Genomic DNA, 26,273 nt, shown 5'->3' on the forward strand with positions numbered 1-26,273 from the left:
TGTGAGGCTGACCTTCCTATCTTTTAATCTTTTGCACCATAGTTCCACAAGGGGGTTATGCACTGTGTATTTCCTGACAAATATTTCATGTTATTAATTCCTTGTCGAATGGTTTAAGGATCTAGCACGAACATTTCATGGTATAGCGCAGGGCAGAAATTGTCCAACTGGATTCTGGAGAGTTTGGGATCTGACATTAACGGTAGTGCAGCCAGAGAAGGGAGTGCATTAAATATTGCAGACACTGCAATAAGTGGCCCTGTCGGAGCCATTGGAGAAGTGACAGCAATGTGCAGGAGATGCTGTTCGGTTCCAGGAGCACCTGCATGTTGCCATCACTGCCCCAATGGCTCCTATGGCAAGGGGAGGAGCTGCTTACACAGTATGTTGTAGTGCCTGTAATACTTACCATGCCCCCTTCCCTGGCTACACTATTGGACATAAGTGGGCTGGTAGATGAACACACACACACACACACACACACACACACACTCACACGCTTTGGTGTTCAGCCTTTCACTATATTTTTTCTCCTTATTCTATGATTTTATAGATCTCAGTCATTTATCATTCAGTTCCCCCATTGTTTCTTTTTTTTTTTCCTCCCTGAGTCAAACTTTTCTAAGTGCATGTGAGCAGTAATAGAGAATGAGATCACCAGGAAGCCACACGTTCAGCCAGAGGAAGCCTGCTCAAATAAACTGCCTCCAGGTTCTTTCTAATAAGACAGCAGCAAAGGAGTTCCCAGGATATACACCTCAGTCCATAACAGAGTATGAATGAGAGGGGAGGGAAACAAACTGTAATTAAAAACAAATGTAAAAGCCAAGACCTTTGCTGATTTCTCCCAGGAGATATTGCCCTTCCTGGTCCTGGGGGTGTAGCGGTCAGCCTCACACTCCCTCTCTAGGCACAGGTCATAAAAGTGTACTGAATACTGCATTGACTTACACCCTCTGTAGGGCTGTTAAATTTTAACAGTGCTGTACGAGATGCAAATAACTGCAGGGGTCTCAGCTTTAATTTAATATACATTCCAGTCTGCCATTGATAGCCAGGTTAGACGTCCCTTAAACCATGCATGTTCACACAAAGGGGCTACTGATGGAATTGTTAAGTGACAATGTCTTTTCCAGATGTTTCACACAATTTTCACGGAAGTCAGTGGAGAAAGAGAAGACACTCCATACACTTCAAAACTGGTGTTTCCCCAATATTCACCTGAAATATTGACATTATCTCCTGTTGGTATAGAACAGGGGTGTCCAAAGTTTTTGGCAGGAGGGCCACATTGTCTTTCTGACACTGTGTCTGGGGCCGGAGAAGAAAAGAATTAATTTACATTTAAAATTTGAATAAATTTACATAAGTTTACATAAATGAATATATTAAAGATGAACTTATATGAATGAATGAAGGTCTTGCAATAGCTCAAGGCCTATAAAAGGCCTTGCACAAAGTAAGGCTGGCCTTTCCTTTGCTGCCGCTACTGCATCACAGATGTGAAACAACAAGCAGTGGAGGGAGCCCTCATCCTCACAGCTCACGCGAGAGGTCAAACAGTCTCCCTCACACTGAGAGCAGTTGCGTCGGGCCAGTGTGGGCTCCAACAAATCTCCAGAGGGCCAGAGGCTCATTGAAGACTGGGGGCTCCCTGAGGGCCGCATTGAGAGACCTCGAGGGCCGCAAGTGGCCCCAGGGCCGGCGTTTGGGCACCCCTGGTATAGAACTATGGATTATGTCCAAATGCTAAGAATGCAAGAGGAGCCCTGCTGATTCAGTTTAAAGTTCCATTAAATCCAGCATCTTCCCCAAGCAGAGCATGGAGTTGGTAGCCCTCTCTTGCTCTTCCCTTCCACCAACTGGCAAATAATAATAATACCAGTAGTCAAATACCACCTTTCTTTATCATTGGATTTCTCCTCCAACTTAATCCAAGGCAGTTTACATAGGCAGTCTTTTTTAAAGCCCAGTAATGGATTTTTTACAATTCCAAGTTCTAATTTTCTTTAGAATGCCTTCATTCCAGGTGGAATCCTCAGGCTGGGATCTTTCCGACTGCTTTCACCCACCACACTTAGCTGATGGCAACTCATTCACTCCCACTGAAGGTGGTCGTCTTGCTCCTTTCACTAGCTGGGATGTCTCATCTCATCAGCTCTGTCAGCAGCTCTTGGACACTTCAAACTTTCAAACTGCATTCCCAGCTGAGGTTCTGTATATCCTGAAAGTAGAAAATTTGAAAACCACTCATTGATCACATTTTGATCTCAGTCATGAAAATATTCCCACACCTTCCACATGACATACAATTCAAATTATGTTTAATGTAGCCCTGCAAGATGTGGAGCCACTTATATGAAGCTGCCTTATTCTGAGTACATTTAACCCAGTATTTATGGTAGCAGTTTTCAAGTTTTTCCATTTCATGGCACGCTGACAGTGCTAAAACTGTCAAGGCACACCATTGGGTTTTTTTTTTTACAATTGACAAGGCACACCATGCTGCTGGTGGGGGGCTCACATCCCCCAATGGCTCTACTAATAAGTAATCCTCTCCCAAACACCTGCAGCACAACTGTGGACCATTCATGGTACAGTGTTTGAAAATTGCTGATCTATGGTGACAAACAGTATCTCTTCAGGGTCTCAGGTAGACACATACTTCCTGTTACCTGCTCCTCTGATCCTGTTTAATTGTAAATGTTGGAAATTGAAGCTGTGACCATCTGAATACAAATACTATATTCAATCTCTGAGAGCTGACTGTTCATTAGTGGGTTGATGTAGCTTATATGTATATACCCTACTAAACACTCACCATGAATTGATTCCTTTGACAATTTTGGGAGAGGTCAGCTGGCACAGTGGTGCTTGACTGCAGCTGGCATGTAGGCTTGACTTGCATCTTGTTTGTTGAAAGTGAAACCTCTAGTGCTTTTGAAAGAGCTTTTGTCAACTTCATGGTTTTGAAGGACTCTTGATCCCACTCTTTGCAGGATACAGGAGGGCAGCATCTCTAATGTCACAGGTGATAGATGCCAGTATGCGTCCCAGTGAGATGCACTGGAAAGGAATTTCATACCTCTGTACCTTCCCTTTTGACTAGCTTGCTGGGCCTTCACACATCATCTGTCTAGCATTCCATCCCACTTTCCCCCTCGTAGCTTCAAACAGATGTTATTAAAAGTGTAAAAACAAAAGACCTGCTGGGGCCAGGGAAGCATTTTCCTTTGACTCATCAAATATGATGGGATTTCCATTTAACTCCCACAGTAAAGAATTTTACATAACTAGAGTTTAATGCGGATGAGGTTCATTTTGCATTAGGTTTCCCATACATAAAAATGTCATGCTTTTAATGTCTGATATTATGTTCAACAAATGGGAATTTCATACCGCTGGACGGAAGACAGTCCATTTTCTTAATGGAATATGCAACTTGCAGATCATCCTAGATGTAAAGACCGAGACATTTATAGACTTAGAAAATCTACTTTAAGTCTAAATGTTTTTACCTTTGGGGCAGGATTATCTAGTTTTTTCCCCCCAATCCATTCTAAGCTCTGACTGGTTACATAGGGGAATCACTAAAACGCTGTAATAAAAGTTTATGGGACTATCTGCATCACTCCCTAAATAGTTTATCTCTAGCATATGTTTCATAAATAGACTGTCCACTGGCATGGAGAAAATAACAGTTTCATCTGTGAGTTGTCAGGATAACCTATATGGCCATATTTGTCATGCTTTGTTGGACATGAGTTGGATGTTGACCTGGGAGATCCAGGTTCAAATCCCCAGTCAGCCATGAATCTCAGCTTCACCTCCCTCAAAGGGTTGATGCAAGGAAAAAAGGAGGAAACTATGTATACCACCCTGAGCTCCTTGGAGGAAGGGTGATATTAAAATTGTGAAAAATGCAGAAATATGGGTGGCAGGAGCTATCAGGCAGCCCAATTCTGAGCTGCCCGGAGCGCGGGGCGGCTGTGGTGCCCAAAACAGCTGTCGTGGTATCCTGCGCATCCCAGGGAGCTGCTGTCTCCTCAGGAGAAGGGGACTTTCGTCTCCTCCCCCGAGTAACGGAAGTGGCCCCACAATAGGGCTACTCCCCTTACTCAGGGGAAAGGGACGAAGGTAGCCCCACAATGGGGCTACTCAATTCTGTGTCGGCTCTGGAGCAGGCGCAGAATCGAAGAGTCTCATGTTGGTCAGCGCAGCCCAATACAGTAGTCAGGATCAGGTGGAACTGAGCTCTGCCGTTACCTCCGGCATTGGACCCACAATAAGGGCTTTTAAATGTGCCTTATGGCATGTTTGTGACAGTGCACGCCAGCGGTAAACTGGTGCACAGGGCGCTGGATTGGTCCCTTACTGTCTTATGCAGGAGGTAAGGAGCTCTTCAAAGGAAGCATCTCTTGGGAAATGTGTATGTGCCCTGAATGTCTGGGTGGTCACTAAGACCTTCCGTCTATCCTTTATTTGCTCCAGGTGCGACTGAAACTGCAGCCTGGCACTCCAGATCTCCCGTGTTGTTATTCATGGCTCTGCTAGTTTTGAGGATTTTTTGCATCAGCTGCAGTAACTTGATTATAAATTGAGTCTTTAAATGTCAGGAAGATGCTGAATTCACCTGAAAATAGGCATTAGGAGACCGTAATGAAAGCTGTGAAGGGTATTATCTTAGCTCATCATTCTTATTACCTGTCATTTAGCAACTACTATCAAATTAATTCTTGCAGAACTCACCTGGACTGCTGCAAAGGCTGAAGTGACCTAGAGGAGTTTCTGATAGTTTAGTTCGCAGCAGGAAAGAAAGGAAACCCTTTTTGGTGTGTGTGACATATGAAGGAGCACCTGAAAGAATTACCAAAGGATCTTGAACTTGTAAGGGAAAGTATTTGAAGGAAACAGTGTCATGCATAGAAAAAAGAAATGAATTCATAGTAAATGCACAGGGAAAGTTCCACTAATGCTGAGTCCTAATTGGGGTGTGTGTGTGGGGGGGGGGAAATAAGGCAATGACCCTTTTCTCAAAAGTGGGATTTCCCTTATTTTTTCTTTCCCCCTTGTTTTCCTTTGTCAAGTGAGCAAAACCGGTTTACAGAGAGGCGGGGGTTTTTCAAGGGACAGGGAAATGCACTTCTGCTTCCAGCAATCTCTTGCACTGGTATGCACCTCAAAATGCACATCCCGTTGAACAGCATACAGTGCAGAGGCATGCTGTCCACATGTTGAGATCACTCCTCTGTACCTTGTTACTGTTGTCCTCCGTCCCCCCCCACCGCAACTGATCAGAGGAACAGTGGCAGTGACGGGGCATGAAACCGATCATGCAAAGGAGTTGACTTTTTTAGAGTATGTCTGCACCTTTTCAAAGTAAACTTTTCACCCCAAAAATGTTTTGGGGCTAAAGATTTGGTGCCGTTCTTAACCCACAAAAGGAGGCATAGGGGCTCTTCCGCCTCAACTCTAACACAACACTGACCGCAGAACTGGTGATTTCCAGCCTTGGTGCAGATGCTGCCCTTTCACAGAGTGTCAGGGGTGGTTCCACACCGATATTCTCGACCCTTAGTACACCAACCATTTCCACACAGTCTCTGCTCTTCTCCACCAGAGCAGAAGCATCTTCAATTATAAACCTCTAGCTCCAATCGCAGGTTTTATTTAGTACTCCATAAAAGCCATCATTTCTCAGGTCATAAAAGGGCCCACACGTCATTTTCTCTGCAGTGCACTTCTCGGGGGACTGGTTCCATCTCTAGCTTTCATGCCTCCAGATTATTACCTGGCTCTGTAAATAAAATGCTATGTTGCGAATTTTATTAGGTGTGAATCTGCATTGAAAAATCCACTTTGGCGAGGAAATGGTGTGATATAAATGGCGTCTACCATTTCTGAAATTTCTGAGCTGAAAAATTTCAGCAGGATGAGGCAGCTCTTGTTGTCTTTGGTCAGGCATGTTTGAAGGTACTTTCTGACTTGCATGCTTTTAGCTCACCAGTCTACCAGACAATATTTGTAGGCGAGTGCATGAGCAGCTCCTGCGTGACACACTGCATGAACATGAGTGGCTTTGCTGCGTGGCACCTCTGGTATTGTTTATTACATTTTAATCCTGCCTTCTTTCTAGCAGTTTAGGGTGATGTACATCTCACCCCCCTCCCACACCTTTTTGTTCCTTCAGTGTCCCTGTGAATCAGATTAGAATGAAACTGGTTTCTGGCCCTTTCTGGCTGACTGTGGATTTGAACTGGGAGCTTCCTATTCTCAGTCCAGCACTCTTGTTGGTTCATCATGTTCATAGAATCATAGCTGGATTGTAGTAGCTAGTCCAGCCGCTGCCTGTAGCAAGAAATACTCCTAGAGCATCTCCTACAGGTGCCTGTCAAGCCTCTGCTTGAACATCTCCAGTGGCAGAGAATGCGCCATCTTCCTTTGGCAATTTTTTCCACTGCTAAACTGCCCTGACCAGCAATAATTTCTTCCTGATATCCAGTTAGAATCTCCTCTCTTGCAGTTTGTATCAGTTGGATCTAGTTCTACTCTCTGCATTTGCTTCATCTTTAATGGCAGCTCCTTGCCCCTTAAGCCTACATAAAATAGATTCTTTTCATCACTGGATTTTTGAAACACAGGGGATCCATTCCCTAGTGGTGATGCTCAAACCTCTCAGCACTGATGACTCAATAATGTTGCTGAATGTTGATTTATGAGATCCTTAAGTGCATAGTTGTGGTTTATTTATAGTATTTTCTTGTGAACACATCTCCCAGCATTCCTCCCAGGAGTTAAAGGATTATTCTGTGTTGCACTCACAGCAAGTCTGCAAGGTAGGTTCGTCTGAGTTATGGTGACTTGCCTAAGGCCACCCAACAAACATCAGGGTTGAACCGAAATTTGAACTCAAGTTTGCAACTAGTGAGTCCCTAGGTGAGAACAAAATTCTTGTTTCTGGTTGTCTTCTGCTTAATAACATCACTTCCTGCTTAATGACATCATGCCTGGTCCTTTATCAGGTGCCCCGAAAACTGTTCTGCCCACTGCATGGAATGAGTTTGACACCCGTGGTCTAGATAGTTCAGCATGGATTCTGATTACTGGCCATTGGGGGGGGGGGGGTCTGGCAGTCATGATTTCTGAAGTTTTTCGGAATGGTTGTATGTCAACATTGAGGACTATCAAAGAGAATGACTCCTGAAAGGTGGATAGCACTATAACCCTAGCAGTTTACCTTCCACATAGCCCAATCGTATGATTGGGCAACATAGCCTAACCTATGATGTCACAAAAGGCAGTACCGTGTGACCAGGCCACTATTGGAAATGGCCTACCTGGAGGCCCCGGTGCCCATAATTCAGTTGCAGGGGCAGGCTATGGACATGGAGGGGGGTCTAGTGGGAAGACTGGGGATATAACTGAGCAGGAAAGGTGGGGTGGAGGTGGGTCTGGCAGCAATGGCGCACACCAGATCTTATCTCCTCCATTTTCTTTCAACTGACATAAGCCATCAGAATAGGTGGGGGCTGTCTGAAGCGATCCATAGGGTGCTCCAGGGCTTATGCAGAGGCAAGTAAAAATATTTATTTACCTCTTGTCTGCCCTCTGGTCACTCCCCCCCAGATTCAGTGCACATGTTTTTGGTGCTGGTGGCTCGGGATAGAATTGGGTCCTCTCTCTCTTTTGAATAAAGAGTGTGTGTTTTTTATACAGTTAGTTTTTTGATGTAAAAATGACACTTTTTAAACTTACATCAGTTCCTTATTTTTTTTTTTTTTTCAGTGCAGCCACCTCTACAGTAAGGGCTAGGAGTACTGCTGACAAGGGAGGGTAGAAACTGGAGGGACAACCGAGACACTGTGAAGGAGAAGCCAAATATCTATTAGCGTTGAAAAGATGAGATCCCAAGGTGGGGGGAGGAGGTGCACCTAGATGGGAATGGGCTGTGGGATCACTGGACACCTCAAGTTATTTGTGAATTGATAGATGCTGTACAAAGTAGATGAATGTCTTCCTAGCTGACGCTTTCTATCTGTTCCTACATCATGCTGTTTCGCAAGGGATTTGAACTCATCCATCTTGAAACTCTGCAGGCATCAAGGCCAAGGGACAAAGATTAACCTTTGATAGTGTCTGGTAAGATAAAACAGATTTCAGCTCCCTTAGGGGTTGAACAGCATCCAAATAGATATCTGTCACTATAGCCATAAAAGCATTAAGCACTTTGCTTTTCAGTTTATCTCTAATGTTGGTTTTATTTGCAAATAGACAGAAGACCAAAACATTTTTCTTCTTCTTTTTTTGGCATGCGTGTGTATTCTCTCTCTCTCTCTCTCTCAAATGGACTGCCATATTGCAGGGAAGTCTCATATTTAACCAAGAGTTATACTTTGACTGGGCTACCTGGACCCAGTGGTCCAAATCAATGGTTCAACTCAGTCCAAATTTTCATACATTTGGTGAAGATGTCACTGAATAGTTGCTTTCTGACAGATTGACTCCATTCCTCCTCTTCTTTCCCACAAACTTTTCTTTCCAGAGCTCGTATTTTCTACACCCATTGTTTAAATATTCACACAGCCTGGACTATGTTTTCTGCGTTCACAGCACTTGCAACAGGGCTATCCTTAAGAACATAATTACAGCCCTGCTGGATCAGGCCATAGGCCCATCTAGTCCAGCTTCCTGTATCTCACAGCGGCCCACCAAATGCCCCAGGGAGCACACCAGATAACAAGAGGCCTGCAAGGCTTCCTGGGAATTGTAGTTAAGAACATGAGAACAGCCCCACTGGATCAGGCCATAGGCCCATCTAGTCCAGCTTCTTGTATCTCACAGCGGCCCACCAAATGCCCCAGGGAGCATACCAGACAACAAGAGACCTGCATCCTGGTGCCCTCCCTTACCCTTTTCTTTCACACCAACAAAAACAGGTTATGCTGTCTACAGAAGTCCTTGGAAAGATCCTCTAGAGAACTTTGCTTCATTAACAGCCCAGCTCTATTCCCCCCCCCCACCAGTGCTAATTCAGCCATGCTGAAAAGGTGTGCACTGCATCCTATGGTGGGGGAGTGACCCGAAGGCAAACTGGAGGAAAGTAAACATAATTTTTATTTACCTCTGCCTAAGCCTTGGGGCTTCCTATGGGTCTCCTTGGGCATCAGCCGTGTGTGTTGGAGGGAAAGGGGACGGGGAGGGTTCCGATTGATGAAATAAGATCCAACGTGCACCACTGTGGATGGATCCACCCCTTCCTGCCTCGCCCCTCCCCTCCCCTGGAATGCCCAGTTTCACCCTCTCCCTGCCCATGATCCAACTCCCATTTCCCCCCCACCCCCCATGGCAGCTGACCTGCTCTGCAGCAGGCTCTCACCACCATTTGCAGTGGTGACTCCAAAATGGCTGCTGTACAGCTCCTTAAGGTAGCATAAATTTGTCCTGTTGTAAGTTGGGGGATAGGATTCGGCCCTTAGTGTATCAGGCTATGATGCACGCACGTTCTTTCTGTTTCTTTTAGCAAGGAAGCAAGACTCTAGTCACCTGCACTGAGAGAGGCTCAAGGTTTTCCATAGTAAGTCTCTTGTCAAGGCTACTACAGGAAATGCCATGTATGCCTCAATGTATTATTTTCATGGTCCGGTCCTATCTGAAAGTTGTAGTTAAGTGTAAAAAGTCCAAGTAGTAAAATACATGGTCCAATCCTGTAACTTGCAATGCAAGTCAAAAGGTGGATCAAGTCTGTTCTGGCGCACCTTACCACTAGGGTTGCTGCAAGAATGTCGTAAAGTGAAACTCAAAGCACATGTGAGGGTTCTCGCCTAGAGGCAACGTCTGCAAATTTTCAAGGGAAGCCAAACAAGGTCCTGTAACATATGTGAAATTTCCCAGGGAGGTGGGAGGTTCAGTGAGGGTTTGCATATCCCTGATTGCACCATTAGAGGTGTGTGTGTGTGTGCTGTAATGTTACAGCACAATGATCAAGCATGTGTTTTGTTTTGTTTTTCATTTTGTCTTGTTTTATTTTATATCATTTTTATCACAGAAGGCAGGATATAATCAATGGAGCATAGACAATAGTTAAATTATTTTTTAAAAAAACAGTAAAAAGACAAGAACGATAAGGACTGCTCTTGGAACTGCTCATAGAAGTAAAACGTTCTAAAACCTCAGGCATCAAACAGTAACTGCTTGTTGAAAACTGTTTTTAGAATCAGTCTGAAAGGAGAGGTGTCACGCAGTGGTTGTGCAACTCAGAGCAGTAGTGTAGCCAGAGGGGGACAATGTAGTAAGTATTGCAAATGCCACAATGTGCCATGTAAGCGGCCGCTCCCATTCACTGTCAGAGCCATTGGGTCAGTGCTAGCAATGCGCAGGTGGTCGCCAAACCAAACAGCATCTCCTGCATGTTGCCATTGCTGCCTGGAATGTCTCTGACAGTGAGTGGGAGGGGTCACTTACATGGCACATTGTGGTTCCTGCAGTTCTTATTGTTCTGCTCCCCCCTCTGGTTATGCTACTGAACTCAGAGCACTCCAATGGCACGAATATCGTTCCCTGTCAGTAGGAAAATTTGCTACTGTTGTCTGTGAATCATTGTTGCCCTCCTGCTCATGGAAATTGATCACATTCAGTTGGTGCTGGGAGCCATGGTGGCTAGAACCGAGAACCTCTCGAATCCATGCTTTGCTGTCCCTTGCCATTCATGGCTGCAAATCAAGCATGCCCTTGCCAGGCAATGCTGCCCTCTGACCTGCTAAGGCCATAAAACCTCTAGATCAGGCTTGGCTTTTGCCTGGGCAACAGTCAGTGTAACCCAGCAATTTTCAGCCAGTGTGCCACAGCACACTGGTGTACCATGAAAGGCCTGCAGGTATGCTACCGGAGTTTGGAGCACCGGGTTGAAAATCGCCTTTCCAGGTTCTGCAGCTCTTTTTCAAGGGCAGCTGTCTGTAGTAACAAATTGTCTGTCGCTCTTCTTCCGTCAGCAAGTCGTTACTAGGCACAGTTGTCCTTGAAACAGAGCCGCAGAACCCGGAAGAGTCTCCCAGAAGCCGGAAATGACATTGCAAGAGGCGAAGGCCATAGAGGTCAGTGTGCTGTGAAAAGAAAAATGTTGAAAATGGCTGGTGTGGCCTTTTCTGCTCACTTTCCAGGCTCTCAGATGGGAGCTTCTCAGCAGCACTCCGACTTCCTGCTTCTCAGCAACTTGACAAGCAGCTCTGCCTTCTTGCAGCCTGCTGGTTGCGGGTGGGAGAAAGCGACTTCCCGCACTCTTGGAGCTGTTCACCCTAAATTCTGAACATCATGCAAATGTCTGAATGTAGGTAAATGCAGAGAAGTCGCGCTGAATGATCAAACGCTCCGGCACACAGACAAACATCGCTGAATTTCTCAGAAGGCTACAAATGTGCAATTCAGAATTATGTCAATATTAATGAACAACCAAAATGCAGCTTGTGAACTTTTCAAAGGTAGATTTGTTCACCTTCATGCCGCATTTACGCTTGCATTTTCAATCCAAATCTGCTTCCCCTTCCCGATCCTTCAAAAGGAAGAAAACAAAAGAATTAAGTTTCTAGCCCAATCAAGTCTTGCTTGCTGGCTAATGCTATCCACTGTGCTTTGACTTGTCATCTTTGTAGAGCATCTTCTGCACCTCTGACCAGGAGCTTGATCTACAGAAAACGGATGGTGATGAAATGTATTCACTGCTAACTTCTGAAGATCAAGCCACTGTTAACCATCCTAGAAGCATGGCCAGCCTGGTTTTGGGGGGAGGGGGGAGGAGAAATGACAACCTCAGGTACCATTTGTGTCAGACAGTGTATCTCTCTTCTTTGAGAGATAAACTTGCTACTCTGGCAGATTTGATCACTGGGGACCCAGGTTCAAACTCCTGCTCAAACATGAAGTTAAAAGCCAAATTACATGAACTGGAAAGTCCTATGAAAAAACTATTGTGAGGGTGGTTGGGTATCTGAACAACTCCTCCTTATAAACCAAAAACATAGCATGTCTCTGTCTATTGAAAGTGAGTGCACTGGAGGAGAGAGTTTTAACAAAGCATCCTCACTAAGCTGAAGCTTCTTTCTTAGACAACTTTTTAGACAGGTTCCAAATCACAATTGTAACTGAGAAAGGCGGGAGCAGAAACACCTGAGACATTTCCAAGCAACTTGTTTGGTCTTTTTCTTATTTGCATCCATTGATCATTAACGCTTGACACTGTGACTGCTGGTTTGCAGCACAACACTGTCTAGTTGTGTGTATGTTGTGTGTATAATGCATGTACATGGTAGTTTTGGGCAAATGACTTCTCAATGTAGCCTGCAGCATTGTTATGAGCAGGAAAGGAAATGGAATCTGTTTTGCACAGTACGCCGTACACTGGAAAGTGAAGCACGTGTCCCTTTAGGGAGAAGGGCGGGATATAAATAAAGTTTATTATTTATTATTCTCTAACAGACCGATTTATTCCTTCTGCACCATCATGGCAGAAGGTCAGAGTTTCTGCCATAAGGGCATCCCCATCAGGGTCAAAGTTTCACTTCTGTTTGTATGCCTGTGAAGATCACTTGAACAGAGACAGATTTGTGCCAGACTTTGGGACAATTCCAGGCTCAAGGGAAGAGCCAAACCGCCCATCCCATTTATATTTTTGGACAATACATTTGCTTGGCAGCAAGGCTGCTCAAAGAAGCAATTCTGCCATGGCAGGCTTCTCACCTCAAATTGACCCCCTTCTCTTCCCCCCCCCCCAATCATTGAAACTGCCTGCGAAAAGTGTATGGGGAGTACATTTTGGCTGAGCCTTGGACTTGCTCGCCCAACAGGATCTTTGAGGAAAGTGAGTCCTTGAAGTTAAACAGCGTCTGTCTCTAAATTGTGAGCTTCCCAACCAGTGTGTGTGAAGACCAGTGCAGTGTTAGCAAATATATTCTACATAAAGTGGCATACCATAGAACTGGAGAGTTGGAAGGAACCTACAAGGCTATCTAGTCCACCCCTCTGAATAGAAGCCAGGAACAATTCTTCTTTGGTAAATGCTTGGTGTTTATAAACAGCACTTGAAGGCCATTTAACACAGCTTGACATGGCTACATTGTTCACACAAGGGTTGCCCGCTTGGTGTGGGTGGGGTCAAGTTTTTGTAAGTAGGGCCCTTGTACTGTACTTAAGGTCTGATTGTTCTTGCACAGCTGCCTGAAAACCGAACCACCAAACTGTGTGGTGGCTCAGACACAATATTTAAATGGATTTGTTATGTCAGCAGTGACAGGCTCTTTGTTATAACTGACAGAAGCATTCCATTGTTCCAAGTTTTCCCAGACTCGGCTCCTCATGCAGGCCTCTGAATACTGCCGGTCTGTTGACTTGGGATGAGGAAAACGGCCTTAGAGCTGGACAGAGTTGGGGGCTGGTGGGGGAAGGGGAGCCACCCAGACTCAAGAAGAAGATAAATCAGTTGCGTGCTTTGTTAATATTTGCTCAGAAGTCTAATAAAACAGTTTAAAACTAAATAGATATTGAAACTCACAACTCATACCTCCCTTGCCTCTAAAATGTAGCACAAAGGGAAAAAAATTACGTGTTTTAAAGATATGTGACTCTTCCCCCTGAGTGTTCAGAACTCAGTGGTGCAGGGTGGTGTATGCATCCAAGACCTCAGTTCTTTACATAACTTAGGAGTTAACAAACATAACTTTACATAACTCTCTCTCTCTCTCTCTCTCTCTCTCTCTCACTCACTCTCACACACTTATTACAATTCTCTTAACTTTCCCTAATGTTTCCCTTTCCCTAAGGGATCCACATTGATGTGGCAGCCTCCACAGTCTTTTGCTATCCAGATACTGGACGTGCTCATCTTGTCCAAAGAAGAGTCTTGTTGGTCAGGACCAAATGAGGTTACTGTCATTGTGAGAGGAGGATCATAGCAACCAGACTCAGAGGAGTGCACGTATACTTCCGAATCACATAGAACAGGGCTCACCAAACTATGGCTCATAGGCCAGATCCGGTGTTTAGTGAAAGCCCACCCCGATGAGTGGCACTTTCCATTCAGCCATGCCACCGCCTCTCTATTCACCCGATCTAGGCATAGGGACCCTCTGGGCAGTCATATCTGCCCAGAAATCCTGGTTCAAAGCCTGCTTGGGGGATGGATCCTAGAAATGTAGCTACATACTTTCGAAGACACATGTCTTTCTGTTCTTGAAATTGGAAATGAATATTAGCCACATTGAGAAATGTGGTGAGCTTGTTTCCTACATGACTTTGGTCCTCCTCTTTCACTAGAAAATGATTTGTATGTTCTAGTTCTTTTTTTATTATTTATTTATTTTATTTATTTTTATTAACACACACAAACATACAAACATATAACATACATTTAGGAGTGCTAAATACCATATACCATTACTAATTAATCATACTATATCGCCTAATCTACTTACTCATCTATTTCTACCTCTTATTGATTTATCCATTTATTTATATAATATACAATACATTTTTCGTAATGCCCTATATTATATTTTCTAAATATACAATATTTTCTAAATATTCACTTTCTATCAAGCGTAAACTAACTTCAATTGCTCATTATTATTAAAACAAAATAATCTAATTACCAAAATTATCACCTCAGCTATTTCAACTCCAATCTAATTCTCCAAAATAATTACACTTTTTTTTAAATTTGACATAATAACCACATATAAAACAATTCTTCCACACGTTTACATTTCCAGCTATATTTTTTAATACATTCTAATTCATATTTATCAATTTCATATGCATTCTTTTTTTTTTCTTCAAATAAATTTGGGCCATTGTTATTAGCTGAATAAATCCTCCAATTTTCTTTAACCCTCAGATTACCCCTCAGGGTTCTCTTTTTCTTTCCATTTTTTCTCCTATAATATCTTTAATAATTTATCTCTATAACAGAATCTGATAAATCCACACTTTCTTATATAGGGTGTGTTCATTCTTCCAGTTAACTGGGATATATTTTCTTCTTGTTCCAACAAATTTTGTGATTTGCGCACTCCTGTTACTCTGTCCATCTTATCTTTCTTGATTTCCATCAGCGCCTCGTCTTTGTCCTGTTGATCACCCTGTTGATTTTCCTCCTTGTCTGCTTTTTCACTCCCTTGTTTATCTTCTGTTTGTTTCTTCACATCTTCCAATTGTTCCATTACACACATCTATCTGTTGGGAAAGAGTTTTCAGACTGGCTTGAATCTGCGAGGACCAACTCAGCTGTTGTCGCTCCATAATAAGCAATCTCTCCGTATTAATCAAGATTTTCTGTATCCACATTTCTGGAACAGAATCCATTTTGCAATTTCTCTCTAGTCCACTAGATGTCCACAATGTATTATTCTCCTTACTTCCACCACATCATTACTACTCTGCCATCCGCATTCCTTACATACCTCTTGCAGATAACAGTCCAGTGCGGTTAACGGAGAGAGAAACAAAATGCAAGAAAACAGTCTCACAATCTCTGGTGCAGAGAAAACAAAGCTCTTTCAAATCTAATGAGAATTGTATTTATATCCAAGAATAATTCTGAATTTTAGTTCACACCCAAGTTATAGTTGTAATTATAATCCACCACCAATTTATTCCACGAAAGAGAAAAGGAGCACTTTCAACCTCCTTAAAAAGTCTCTCGTTAACGCCTCCAATATATCCAGGGCTTTTAGCTAAATCAGTCGATCAGAGCCGGGGACAATATTAACACTTGCTTATCTTAAATTTCCAGCTTAAACTTTACACTTCACGCTTTTTTTTCTTCCTCCATATGGCGTCTCAGCACGGAGCCAGCAGCTTGATTGCAAATCACTGCACCTCCCCCAATACTGTCACAAACAGATTTCTCTGAGAAGAAAGCCCCCCCCCCCCGGGGTCGGGCTTTCTGTTTCCCAGATATCTGCACCGGTGAGGATCTTGTCTCTCCTAACAAAGATCTTCAGGTCCTCTTAGACCTGCAGTATTTAGGGGAAAACAAACTGTCTCCCAGGAGCTCCTGGGGACATGTCTGTTTGTCCACTGTTGGCTCCTCCTACTCTGTATGTTCTGAGGAAACAAAACTGTTGGGTTTTGCACATGCATAATGCTGATTGATGTGGCCTCTCAGAAGTGGTCATCACAAAACCACTGTTAAGTATCTCCTAGGATGAGACTGGCTGCTGGATCAGACCAGAAATCCACCTTGTCTGGTGTTCAGTTTCCACAAGGCCAACCTGAAAGCCCAGAAGTATGAAGCAAATGGCCATGCTCTGCTGTTGCTTATCAGCAGCTAATATTCAGAGGCAGCGTTTCTGAATCTAGAATTTATTATAATGACCCAAACTCTGGTTGTCCTGATCCCCTCGCAGTGCAGGGCATTTTCGTTGAAATCTGTGTGTTTTGCATCTCCAGTTTTGAAGATTCTGAGGTGGATTTCAGAGACCTTTCAGAGTTTTCAGAGACATTTACTTAGCTGCCTTTGCAAAAGGAAGGAAAATGTGGTTACTGGGATCATACTACAGAGGTTTTGATCTGAAGCTTACCATTCCTTGGCAATATTATGTCACCCTTTGTCTCTTTAAAGCACTGATTCCCAACCTGTGGTCCAGGAAATCTTTACATATTCCGCAGGTGGTCCGCGAGACCCTGAGAAGTGGTCCACAATGTCTCAGAAAAAAAAGATCACCTTTGATCACTTTAAGCATCTCACTGAGTGAGTACTTCCCCATACCACCAGAGAGGGTGAAGAACAGACTGTCCTTAGCCATCAATGAAGTCAACTGTGGCTTTAGGCAGTCCCACCATCTCTGGTAGTCCATGGTGGGGGGGCACTTGCTTGAAGATGGAGATGTTTCCCCACAGACCACCAGAGAGAGCAGAGAATGAACCATCTGCAGCCACAGCTGGCAACAAAAGCAGCAACCCACGTGGTCCATGGTAATTCTACTTTTTGCCTCAGTGATTCACGAGCTCTTAAAAGATTTGGAACCACTGCTTTAAAGTCTAGAGAGAGAGTAACGTGGGCAGCGTGTATCTTGAAGACGCATTGTGCATGCATGTGCAATTCTTTCTCCATAGAGCCAGTCTTGACTTTTTAAAATCAAACTTCTTAAGCCATTTCTGCCCATCGTGTCATACATGTAACAGTGACCAAATGTGTACACCTGTGAGCAAGGCAGAAATGGGTTAATCAAAGTTCTCTTTGCCCTTTACTGCTTTCTACAAGAGACTGTGTACAAATTAACGAAGAAAAATAATCTGCAATATGTCTTTTAATTTTTTTTATTATTTTTCACTCTTCCAAGATGCAGGACGATTAGAATATGAAAGTGACAAGCACAATGGGGCAGATGTTTTTAAATCACAGCAGACAGCAATTAGTGACATGGGAACCAGCTGCTTATCTGCCCAGATAAAGCTTCTTAATAAGGAATTAGACTTGAGGAACCATTTTTGCAGATGGATCCCCTAATGCTTTAAAGAGGGGGCGTTGCGGTATTAATTTTGATTTGTGAGCCAGGTTTCTATCACATGATCTGGGTGATGGCTCTTTAAGAAGGTGGATTTCAGAGATGGGCAGTGGGGCTATGTGCAGGTTACAAAGTAGGGAAAGGCATCCATTAACCACAGGATGTGGTGCTGGCGTCTAGCCTAGACGCCTTTAAAAGGGGACTGGACAAGTTTCTGGAGGAAAGATCCATTATGGATTACCAACCATGATGTGTATGTGCAACCTCCTGATTTTAGAAATGGGCTATGTCAGATGCAAGGTAGGGCACCAGGATGAGGTCTCTTGTTATCTGGTGTGCTCCCTGGGGCATTTGGTGGGCCGCTGTAAGATACAGGAAGCTGGACTAGATGAGCCTATGGCCTGATCCAGTGGGGCTGTTCCTATGTTCCTATGCTGTGTTGCTGGACATCTGGTGGGTCACTGTGAAATACAAGAAGCTGGACTAGATGGGGTTTTGGCCTGATCCAGTGCAGCTCTTCTTATGTTCCTATGACATTTGTATAGAGGTTAACCCCAATGGAGTTTGATTTGATTTGATACTTAAAATCTGAGGTCTACAAAAGATATATCTTGAATCTTCTCTAGAGCAATTTCTCGGGCTGTGTGCAACAAAACAGGGTTAAGGCTGCTATCCTGTACATACTTACCTGAGAGTAAATCCCGTTGAACTCAATGAGGCTTACTTTTGAGTAGACATGCATAGGTTTGCACTGTAATAACATTTTATTTTAATCAAACCTTTTCATCCAACCTGGAAGTGAGTTGAATTTGACTGGCCCTCAGAGAGTGACAGATGCAACAGAAAACAAATCTCCTGTAACGTTAGGAGAGGGAATTTATTTTTCTAGTCTAACTAGTCCAACTGCATGTAGAGTTGCCTCATAATTTCATGTAAAGTGGAATTTGAAGGTTCTTGCTCGAGCAAAACATCTAAAAAAAAAGAATCTGGTAACATTTTGTGGGTTTGGCCAATTCTGTCTTTTGCTATAATGTCATTGTTGGCCCAGTCCTATGCTTCCCCCCCCTTAATTCTGAACCATCACCAGAGAGACCACAGATAACTAGCATGCAGTGGCAGGAGGAGTGCTTGCCAATGATGGAAAGTCTGCAGCATGGGCATAATTGGGGAAGGGCATAATGGGGTTGAACAAGTAGGGTGGGAGGGGTGTCACACTGTGCAGGTGATTTGCGCTGGATGCTATCTTCCCTGGAATGAGCTGCCACATTCCCTTTGTCTCCTTGGACTTGTATCAGCTAAAGAGCTGGTGCAGGTCCAAGGAGACCCATTTGGGAGGCTTACAGGAAGGTCAGGGAAAATATTTTCTCTTACCTTTCCCAAGCCTCCTGATCAGCACTCCTTCCCACCGTAGTGCACAGCGCACCCCATTTTGGCGTGACTCCATGCAATGGCAGGAAAACCATAGTACTGAGCTGTAGCAGAGATTTGTAACAAATTATAGTTTTCCAAGTTCAAGTGGAATCGAAAACTGGTTTATAACAAACCAAGAACAGAATTAAGTTCCCCCTTTTTGTGTGAGAGTCTGAGGCTTGTTTCAAATCCATGATGATGATGATGATGTTCGTCCATCGTTTTCGAAGAAGACCTTGACATCTAACGGGTTGTGGACTGTCCACGGTGTGTCCGCAGGTGACTAATAAATCCATACTTATAAGAACAAAGTATGGTTCATGATTATGTCTGAATGTAACATCAGTCTTTTAACGACTACACTGGACCATTGTGTTTGTCTATACAGCTCACCTAGCAGGGCAAAGCGAAGCCAAAACATAAGGAGGAGTGGAATCAGGCAGAGATCCAGGTGGATATACAGGGAGCAAAATACACTCTAAGTGCATTAATTTCAGATTGCTTTGCCAGTTGTTTTGATTAAACAGTCTACCCATCTTCATTGCAGCTAGTGAAATTTAACCTGCTCTGGGTTATATGAACTTTGGTTTATGTGCAGCCACAGAGCACTTAGAAAGATTGTTTCAGAAGTGCATCCCTGAAAAGTGCAGGGAGGGAAATTAAGAGCAACATTTTGGCAGTGTCATAGCTAGAGGGGATGCAAAGCACTAAGTTTTGCAGGGAGCCTCACCGCAGCCAGCATGCAGCCAGCCCCTTCCCCTCCCCTTCGGAGCCATTCCAGGCAGGGGAAGCAAAATGGAGGTGTACGCTTTCTGGGAGTGTTCCAGGAAGGCCTTCTGGGTGTATGCCTCCATTTTGCTCCCCCACCTAGAATGGCTATGAAGGGGGAAGGGACTGCCTGCACACTGCAGTGAGGCTCCCTGCAAAACTTACAGACCTGTACTTTAACAAGCTACTCTGTATATCCTTTTAACAATGCTAGTGTGTGGGACTTACTCCTGGGTAAGTGTGGGTAGGATTGTAGCCTAGGTTTGTTAAAAAATTTTCCTGCTTAATGATGTCACTTCTGGTCATGACATCACGTCCTGACAGATTCTCATTCTAAAAAGTGGGTGCTAGTGATAAATGTGTGAGAACCACTGCCCGAGACCGATGACATGGCTATCGGAGGGGGCAAAGCAGAAAATACTGCAGATGCCACAATGCACCATGTAAGCGACCCCTCCCACTCACTGTTGGAGCCATTCCAGGCAGTGCTGGCGATGTGCAGGCATGCTCCTGCCCTTTGCGGTCACTGCCCAGAATGGCTCCAATGTCAAGTGGGAGGAGCCGCTTACACAGAGCGTGGCAGCGCCTGCAGTACTTGCTGCCCCCCATAGCTACACTTCTGTATTTAGGTGCCGTAAGATTGTAAAGCATACTGAAACAGATAAATAATAAGTTCTGTTTTGTAAAGAGAAAGAGAAACAAGAGTTTCTCTTGTTAGACCCTAATCCTCTATTTGTGGTCCTATCAGAGGTGATCCAGTTTTCAAAGAGGTTTGCTTGCAGTCGGTCCTATCGCCAACACCTACTCTTTTCATTTCCTCCAAAAGTTAGTAGTTGGGGGATTCTGAGGGGCTGTGAGAGCTTTGTAATAGGAATGTTTTTACGATCCCTACCTAGTGAGGCTGGATCCACCACAGGAAGAACAGATACTCTCAGTTGAATGAGGAATAGCCCTACAAAACTGGAGCCTTGAGCAGCACTTCTGATAAGGTTGAGGATGCAGTGACGTTTTGTTGTGGGTCCCCACTGATTGTAACTAGCCTAGTACCTAAAAACATACCTGGTTTAACTGTGTTGTGGGTCCCTTTCAGGGAGAAGGGCGGGATACAAATAAAGTTGTTTACTATTATTATTATTATTATTATTATTATTATTGATAAAATAATTTTTTTTGGAATTGAGATGCCATTCAGCAAAGTAACTCCTCATGAAAGTGCAAGAAAATAAAACCTTTCTGATCATGTTTAAGGCATCAAAAGACATACTTTTCTTACCCCTTTTTCTTCTCTTTCCCAGGTTTATGAGAGGATACAAAAGCATTCTGTTGTGCACTACAATCAAGACCTCCAGCAGGACTTCACCAGTGACACCTTAAAATCACGGCACCAGCAAAAAAGCAACAACCAGCATCACCTTGACTGGTCAGCGAGCTCTGAATCTGGATCTGCCTCCCAAGCCTGCTTCACGAACCCAGAGGCAAGCCGAGAAGCCGCTAGTTCCACCAAGAGCTCTGCTTCAGAGCCCACTGTGTCTTTCAGCAAGTCCCAAGCAAAGAAATCTAGTGCCAGCAACACGTGGGGTCAGTTGTCAAGCAGTAATAACAAAGACCTTGCTGCGTGCAGTGCACTCTCGGGGTCAAACACTCTCAGTGTAACTTCTCAGCCTACCAATCTGTCTGATTGCAATAGCTTTTCAACACTCGTGAGTCAAGAGGAAGGTGGGCAAACAGACGTTTCTGATCAACCCACTGGCAGCACAAAGAAAAAGACCAGTAAAAAAGACTTAATCAACCAAACCATCCAAAATGCAGACTTGGAGTGGGTGAAAAGTGCTCAGAAGTCTTTTGAGGCCAAAACCCAGGACAACATGGATGGGAAAAAGGAATCCAACACAACCAAACCGTCACCCTCCAGGCAAAGCCCAAACTCTGCCATCGGTGCCGAAAATGACTCTAGTCATGTACGAATTACTATCCCAATCAAAACTCCAACAGTGGAGCCACCTGGCCATAAAAGAAAAAAGCGGCAGTTTGCAAAAACTGCTGTTGACAAAAATGTCCCAGAGAAAGCCTCACCTTCTGGGCATCATTCTGCGAGCAACGATGCAAGTGGCAGAACCAACCTGCAAGCAGAGTTGTGCAAGAAAGACCTGCGAGTCACAAAGCAAGGGAAAACAGCCGAAAGTGAGCCTTCGTTGGTAGCAGTGGAAAACCCTGAGATAACCAATAAGTCTCCCACCACCAATGCCACCAGGCTCAGAAAGTCCACAGTTGTGACATCTGCTTCCCTGAGAAGTGAATTCCCTCCACCGAGCAAGCAATCTGAAACTCAGCATCCAAAGTTTGCCGCAAAACGAAGATGGACTTGCAGCAAACCAAAAGATATGCTCCAGGAACCGTCTCTTGGCCCTTCTGAGAAACTGATGGTAGAACCTCCCTCTGCTTATCCAATAACTCCATCTAGTCCTCTGTATACCAATACAGACAGTCTTACTGTGATTACTCCCATCAAGAAGAAGAGGGGGCGACCAAAGAAACAGCCTTTGCTCACTGTCGAAACCATCCATGAAGGAACATCCACCAGCCCAGTTAGTCCAATCAATCGTGAATTTCCTGGTACAAAGAAAAGGAAGAGGCGACGGAACTTGGCAAAATTGGCCCAGATGGCTCCAGGAGAAGATAATTCAATCAATGAGCTTAAATTTCACAAAAAGGTTGGCAAGCTTGGTGTGTTGGATAAGAAGACCATCAAGACCATCAACAAAATGAAGACCCTCAAGAGGAAGAACCTTTTGAGTCAGATATTATCCTGTTCCAGTAGCATAGCTTTGAAAACAAAAACACAGCCACCAGCCAGCACAGGGGCACCAACCATTGATGCCAGGCTAGGAAAGCAAATAAATGTCAGCAAGAGGGGGACTATTTACATCGGCAAGAAAAGGGGAAGAAAACCAAGGTCTGAGTTGCAGCCCCCACTGGAAGAACCGAAGACAGCCATCAAACACTTGAGGCCTGTTTCCAGCCAGCCAGAAAACCCAGCAGTGCCTTCCAACTTGCAGTCACTTGTGGCATCATCACCAGCAGCTCTTCATCCGCTTTCAGCGCAGTTAGTGGGCTCTAACGGTAATCTTAGCCCTGCCAGCACTGAAATGAATTTTTCAGAACTGAAAACTATGCCAAATCTCCAACCCATCAGCGCTCTTCCCACTAAAACTCAGAAAGGACTACACAGTGGGACTTGGAAGCTGTCCCCACCCAGGTTGATGGCAAATTCACCTTCCCACCTTTGTGACATTGGTTCCCTGAAGGAGGTCACGTTGTCTCCCGTGAGCGAATCCCACAGTGAGGAAACTATCCCAAGTGATAGTGGGATAGGTACAGACAACAACAGCACGTCCGACCAAGCGGAGAAGACCTCAGAATCTCGCAGAAGGTACTCATTTGATTTCTGCAGCCTGGACAATCCGGAGGCCGTTCAGTCCGACACCAGCATGAAGAACAGGCACAGTCACCGGCAGAAGCATCTAATTGTCGATAACTTTCTCAGCCACGAGACCATGAAAAAACCAAAGCACAAGAGGAAACGGAAAAACTTGCAGAACAGGGACGACCTGCAGTTCCTGGCAGACCTGGAAGAGCTCATCAGCAAGTTCCAAGTGTTCAGGATTTCTCACAGGAGCTACACGTTTTACCATGAAAATCCCTATCCCAGCATTTTCAGGATTAACTTTGATCACTATTACCCTGTGCCATATATCCAGTACGACCCATTGCTGTATCTTCGCAGGACCTCCGACATGAAGTCTAAGAAGAAGCGTGGTAGACCTGCCAAAACCAATGACACCATGACAAAGGTGCCTTTCTTACAAGGGTTTGGTTACCCTATTCCCAGCGGGAGTTACTATGCACCCTATGGAATGCCTTACACATCAATGCCTATGATGAATCTTGGTTACTATGGTCAGTACCCAGCTCCTTTGTACTTGTCCCACACACTCGGAGCAGCTTCTCCATTTATGAGGCCTACAGTGCCCCCTCCCCAGTTCCACACAAGTTCTCACATGAAGATGCCCAATACTACCAAGCATAAAGTGAAGCATGGTGTTCACCTTCAGACACCTGTAGGAATGGGTCTTGGAGATGTGCATTCTTCACTGACCTCTCCAAAGGTTGCAGGGACAAGCATGCCCAGCAGCCGACTTCACAAAAGGAAACACAAACACAAGCACAAACACAAGGATGAGCGGATATTAGGGGCTCATGATGACTTGAGCAGTCTCTTTGCTAGCAAGTCCGCAGGCTTCTCCAGCCATTCAGTCAGTGAAAGATTAAGCGTCTCAGATAAAGACCTTTCCTTGCTGACCGATAAAAGCAAGCATAAAGAGAAACAGAAGCACCAGCATTGTGAAACTGGGCACAAAGGTTCCAAGAGCAACTTTGAAGTTGATACCCTGTCTACATTGTCACTCTCTGACACTCAGCAGTGGGTGCAGAGCAAGGATAAAAGTGATCTGAGCAATGATCCCGTTGACTCTTGCCTGAAAAGGTACTCTGGGAACACTGAGGGCAGCACAAGGTCTGAATCCCTTGACGTGTTTGGTGAGATAAATTCCTTGAGTGAAAAACGGGACAGTGACATGAGTGGAAGCAAAAGGAGGAGCTTTGAAGGATTCGGGACATACAGGGAAAAGGACCTTCAAACCTTCAGAGCGACTAGGAAGGACAGGAGTTCCTATGATTCCTCAGCTGCTTCAGGTCAGTGTTGTCATGTTCAAAGACATGCATGTCCCATGCAATCTGGTTTTGCTTAGAACTGTGCTTTGACTGTTGTCCTAATTTACGTATTTACATATTTGCGACATTTATGTACCACAGTTGTACAAGTGCATTCCAAGTGTTTTGCAAGGTAGAATAATGTCTTCTAATGCAATAGACAAAATACAGAAGAGATAGGGAGGGAAATAATTTGGGGAACAACTCTTTTATAAAAGTTACATAGTGACCATGTGGAATGGCCACTACAGGAGAGAATTCTGGGACGGGAGGAGCCCCCTGTCGGTTGGTCTCAGCCAAGATGTTTCAGTGTTCATGACTATGTTGTGATCCTAAGGTCACTGACCCAAAAATAACTGCTAGTCGTATCCACTGTTGTCGATTAAAAGGAATTTGGTTTCCTGTTGAGTTGAAGCAACTGCACAAACCTTCCTGACTGCGAGCAATTCAGCCTGCTGTGGAAAGTCCCTTAGTTTCAACAGAGCTTATGTAGGTACTCCACTTGTGTATATTTCTTCTGCGTAAGCCCTGAAGGCTGGCCAAGTAGTTCACACAACCAGTATCCAGAGATACTTCCTTACTTCATGGTTGTTAGCCTGTGATCACAACCTTCTTTGTCATGAACTGAACAGGGAATTCCAACCACAGACTCTCATAACGTGGACACCACAAAGTGGTATCTCAGAAATCATAGCTCTCTTAGTGTTTCTATGTATTTTCAGAATGAATTAAGAGCACTTGAGCTGCTGACACGTGTCCAGCACCCTTCGTCCTCTGATTCAACCCTTGAATGTATAAGCAGGATTGAAATTGAAATGAGTTGTGGAAGCTGATATCCCAAGCGGCATAAACACTCCCAGGACCATGCAACCAAGGCAGTTTTAGTGTGGAGACTCTCCCCTGATTTTCCCTGAGGTTGACTTGAGAAACACATTCATCATGAGATTTCAAGTTGGTGCATCCAGAAAACCATTGAAAACCAGTAACTTTCAGATCTTTTGACCTGGCTTGCTGGGCATGCTTTTCTGAGAGCATGTCACCACATGAAAATAGAGGAGAAAGGTTAGCTCACAGTGACTTCTTTTAAAAGGCTAGGGCTCATTTCCTTTGAAGGGTTTTGAAGTAAGACTGAACTAATGGAGAAAGCCTCAGCTGATAAATGTGTCTCTGCTTCTGAACACTTTGTGGAATATCAAAGCCCTGATCAGAAAGGATGATGGCCATAGAATGAATCATGCACATGCCTCTTCTCATTGATGTAGTCCCAGATGAGCATTACCCCACCTGCTATTTGCTATTTTCCACCTCTGTCTCATTCAGACCTCATCATGTTGCTGGATCAGAGAGCAGGGGACAAGGCTGTCCTGTGATTTTCTAGTAACTGTTGAATGTTTTGCAGGATCAGCCATCAGTGCAAATATTCCATTTGCTCTATCAGTTGGCCCTGTCTTGATTATCAAGGGGAATAGAAGTGAAAAAAATAGACTTTTCTTCCTGTGGGGAGATAAAAATTGTCTGGATGCATCCAGAGTGAGGTTTCTGTTCATTAATTTGTACTTGGATTTCTGCAGGTAGAAGGAACCAAGTCAACAAAATGTTTTTGCAAACAAGCGCAGTTGTGATTGGCTGATGCTGTTGCATGGTCAATGCCGGCACGTTCACCTCCTGACTTCATAGTGGAAGGGGGAAAAATTAAACCCTCACAACAATTTTTGGTACAACAAATCTGTCACAAAGTGACTTTTTCCCCTGTGTGTGTGTTTCTATGTGTGTTTTTTTAAAATGCTCCTCTCTGTGACAAGGTTTGGTATTTACTCCTTCAGTGTTTGG

General features: G+C 44.3%; 1 protein-coding gene across 1 annotated transcript in view; it reads left to right on the forward strand.

Annotated features, from left to right (window-relative positions):
• The window catches only part of SETBP1 (SET binding protein 1), a 243,123-nt gene that overhangs the window by 152,773 nt on the left and 64,077 nt on the right, over positions 1–26,273 (forward strand). Inside the window, exon 3 of the mRNA XM_066615110.1 lies at positions 20,969–24,425. Coding sequence (XP_066471207.1) covers positions 20,969–24,425 — 3,457 coding nt within the window. The remainder of the gene's footprint in view (positions 1–20,968; positions 24,426–26,273) is intronic.

Source organism: Tiliqua scincoides, chromosome 2 (assembly GCF_035046505.1).
Source record: "Tiliqua scincoides isolate rTilSci1 chromosome 2, rTilSci1.hap2, whole genome shotgun sequence".
NCBI classification, from domain to species: domain Eukaryota; kingdom Metazoa; phylum Chordata; class Lepidosauria; order Squamata; family Scincidae; genus Tiliqua; species Tiliqua scincoides.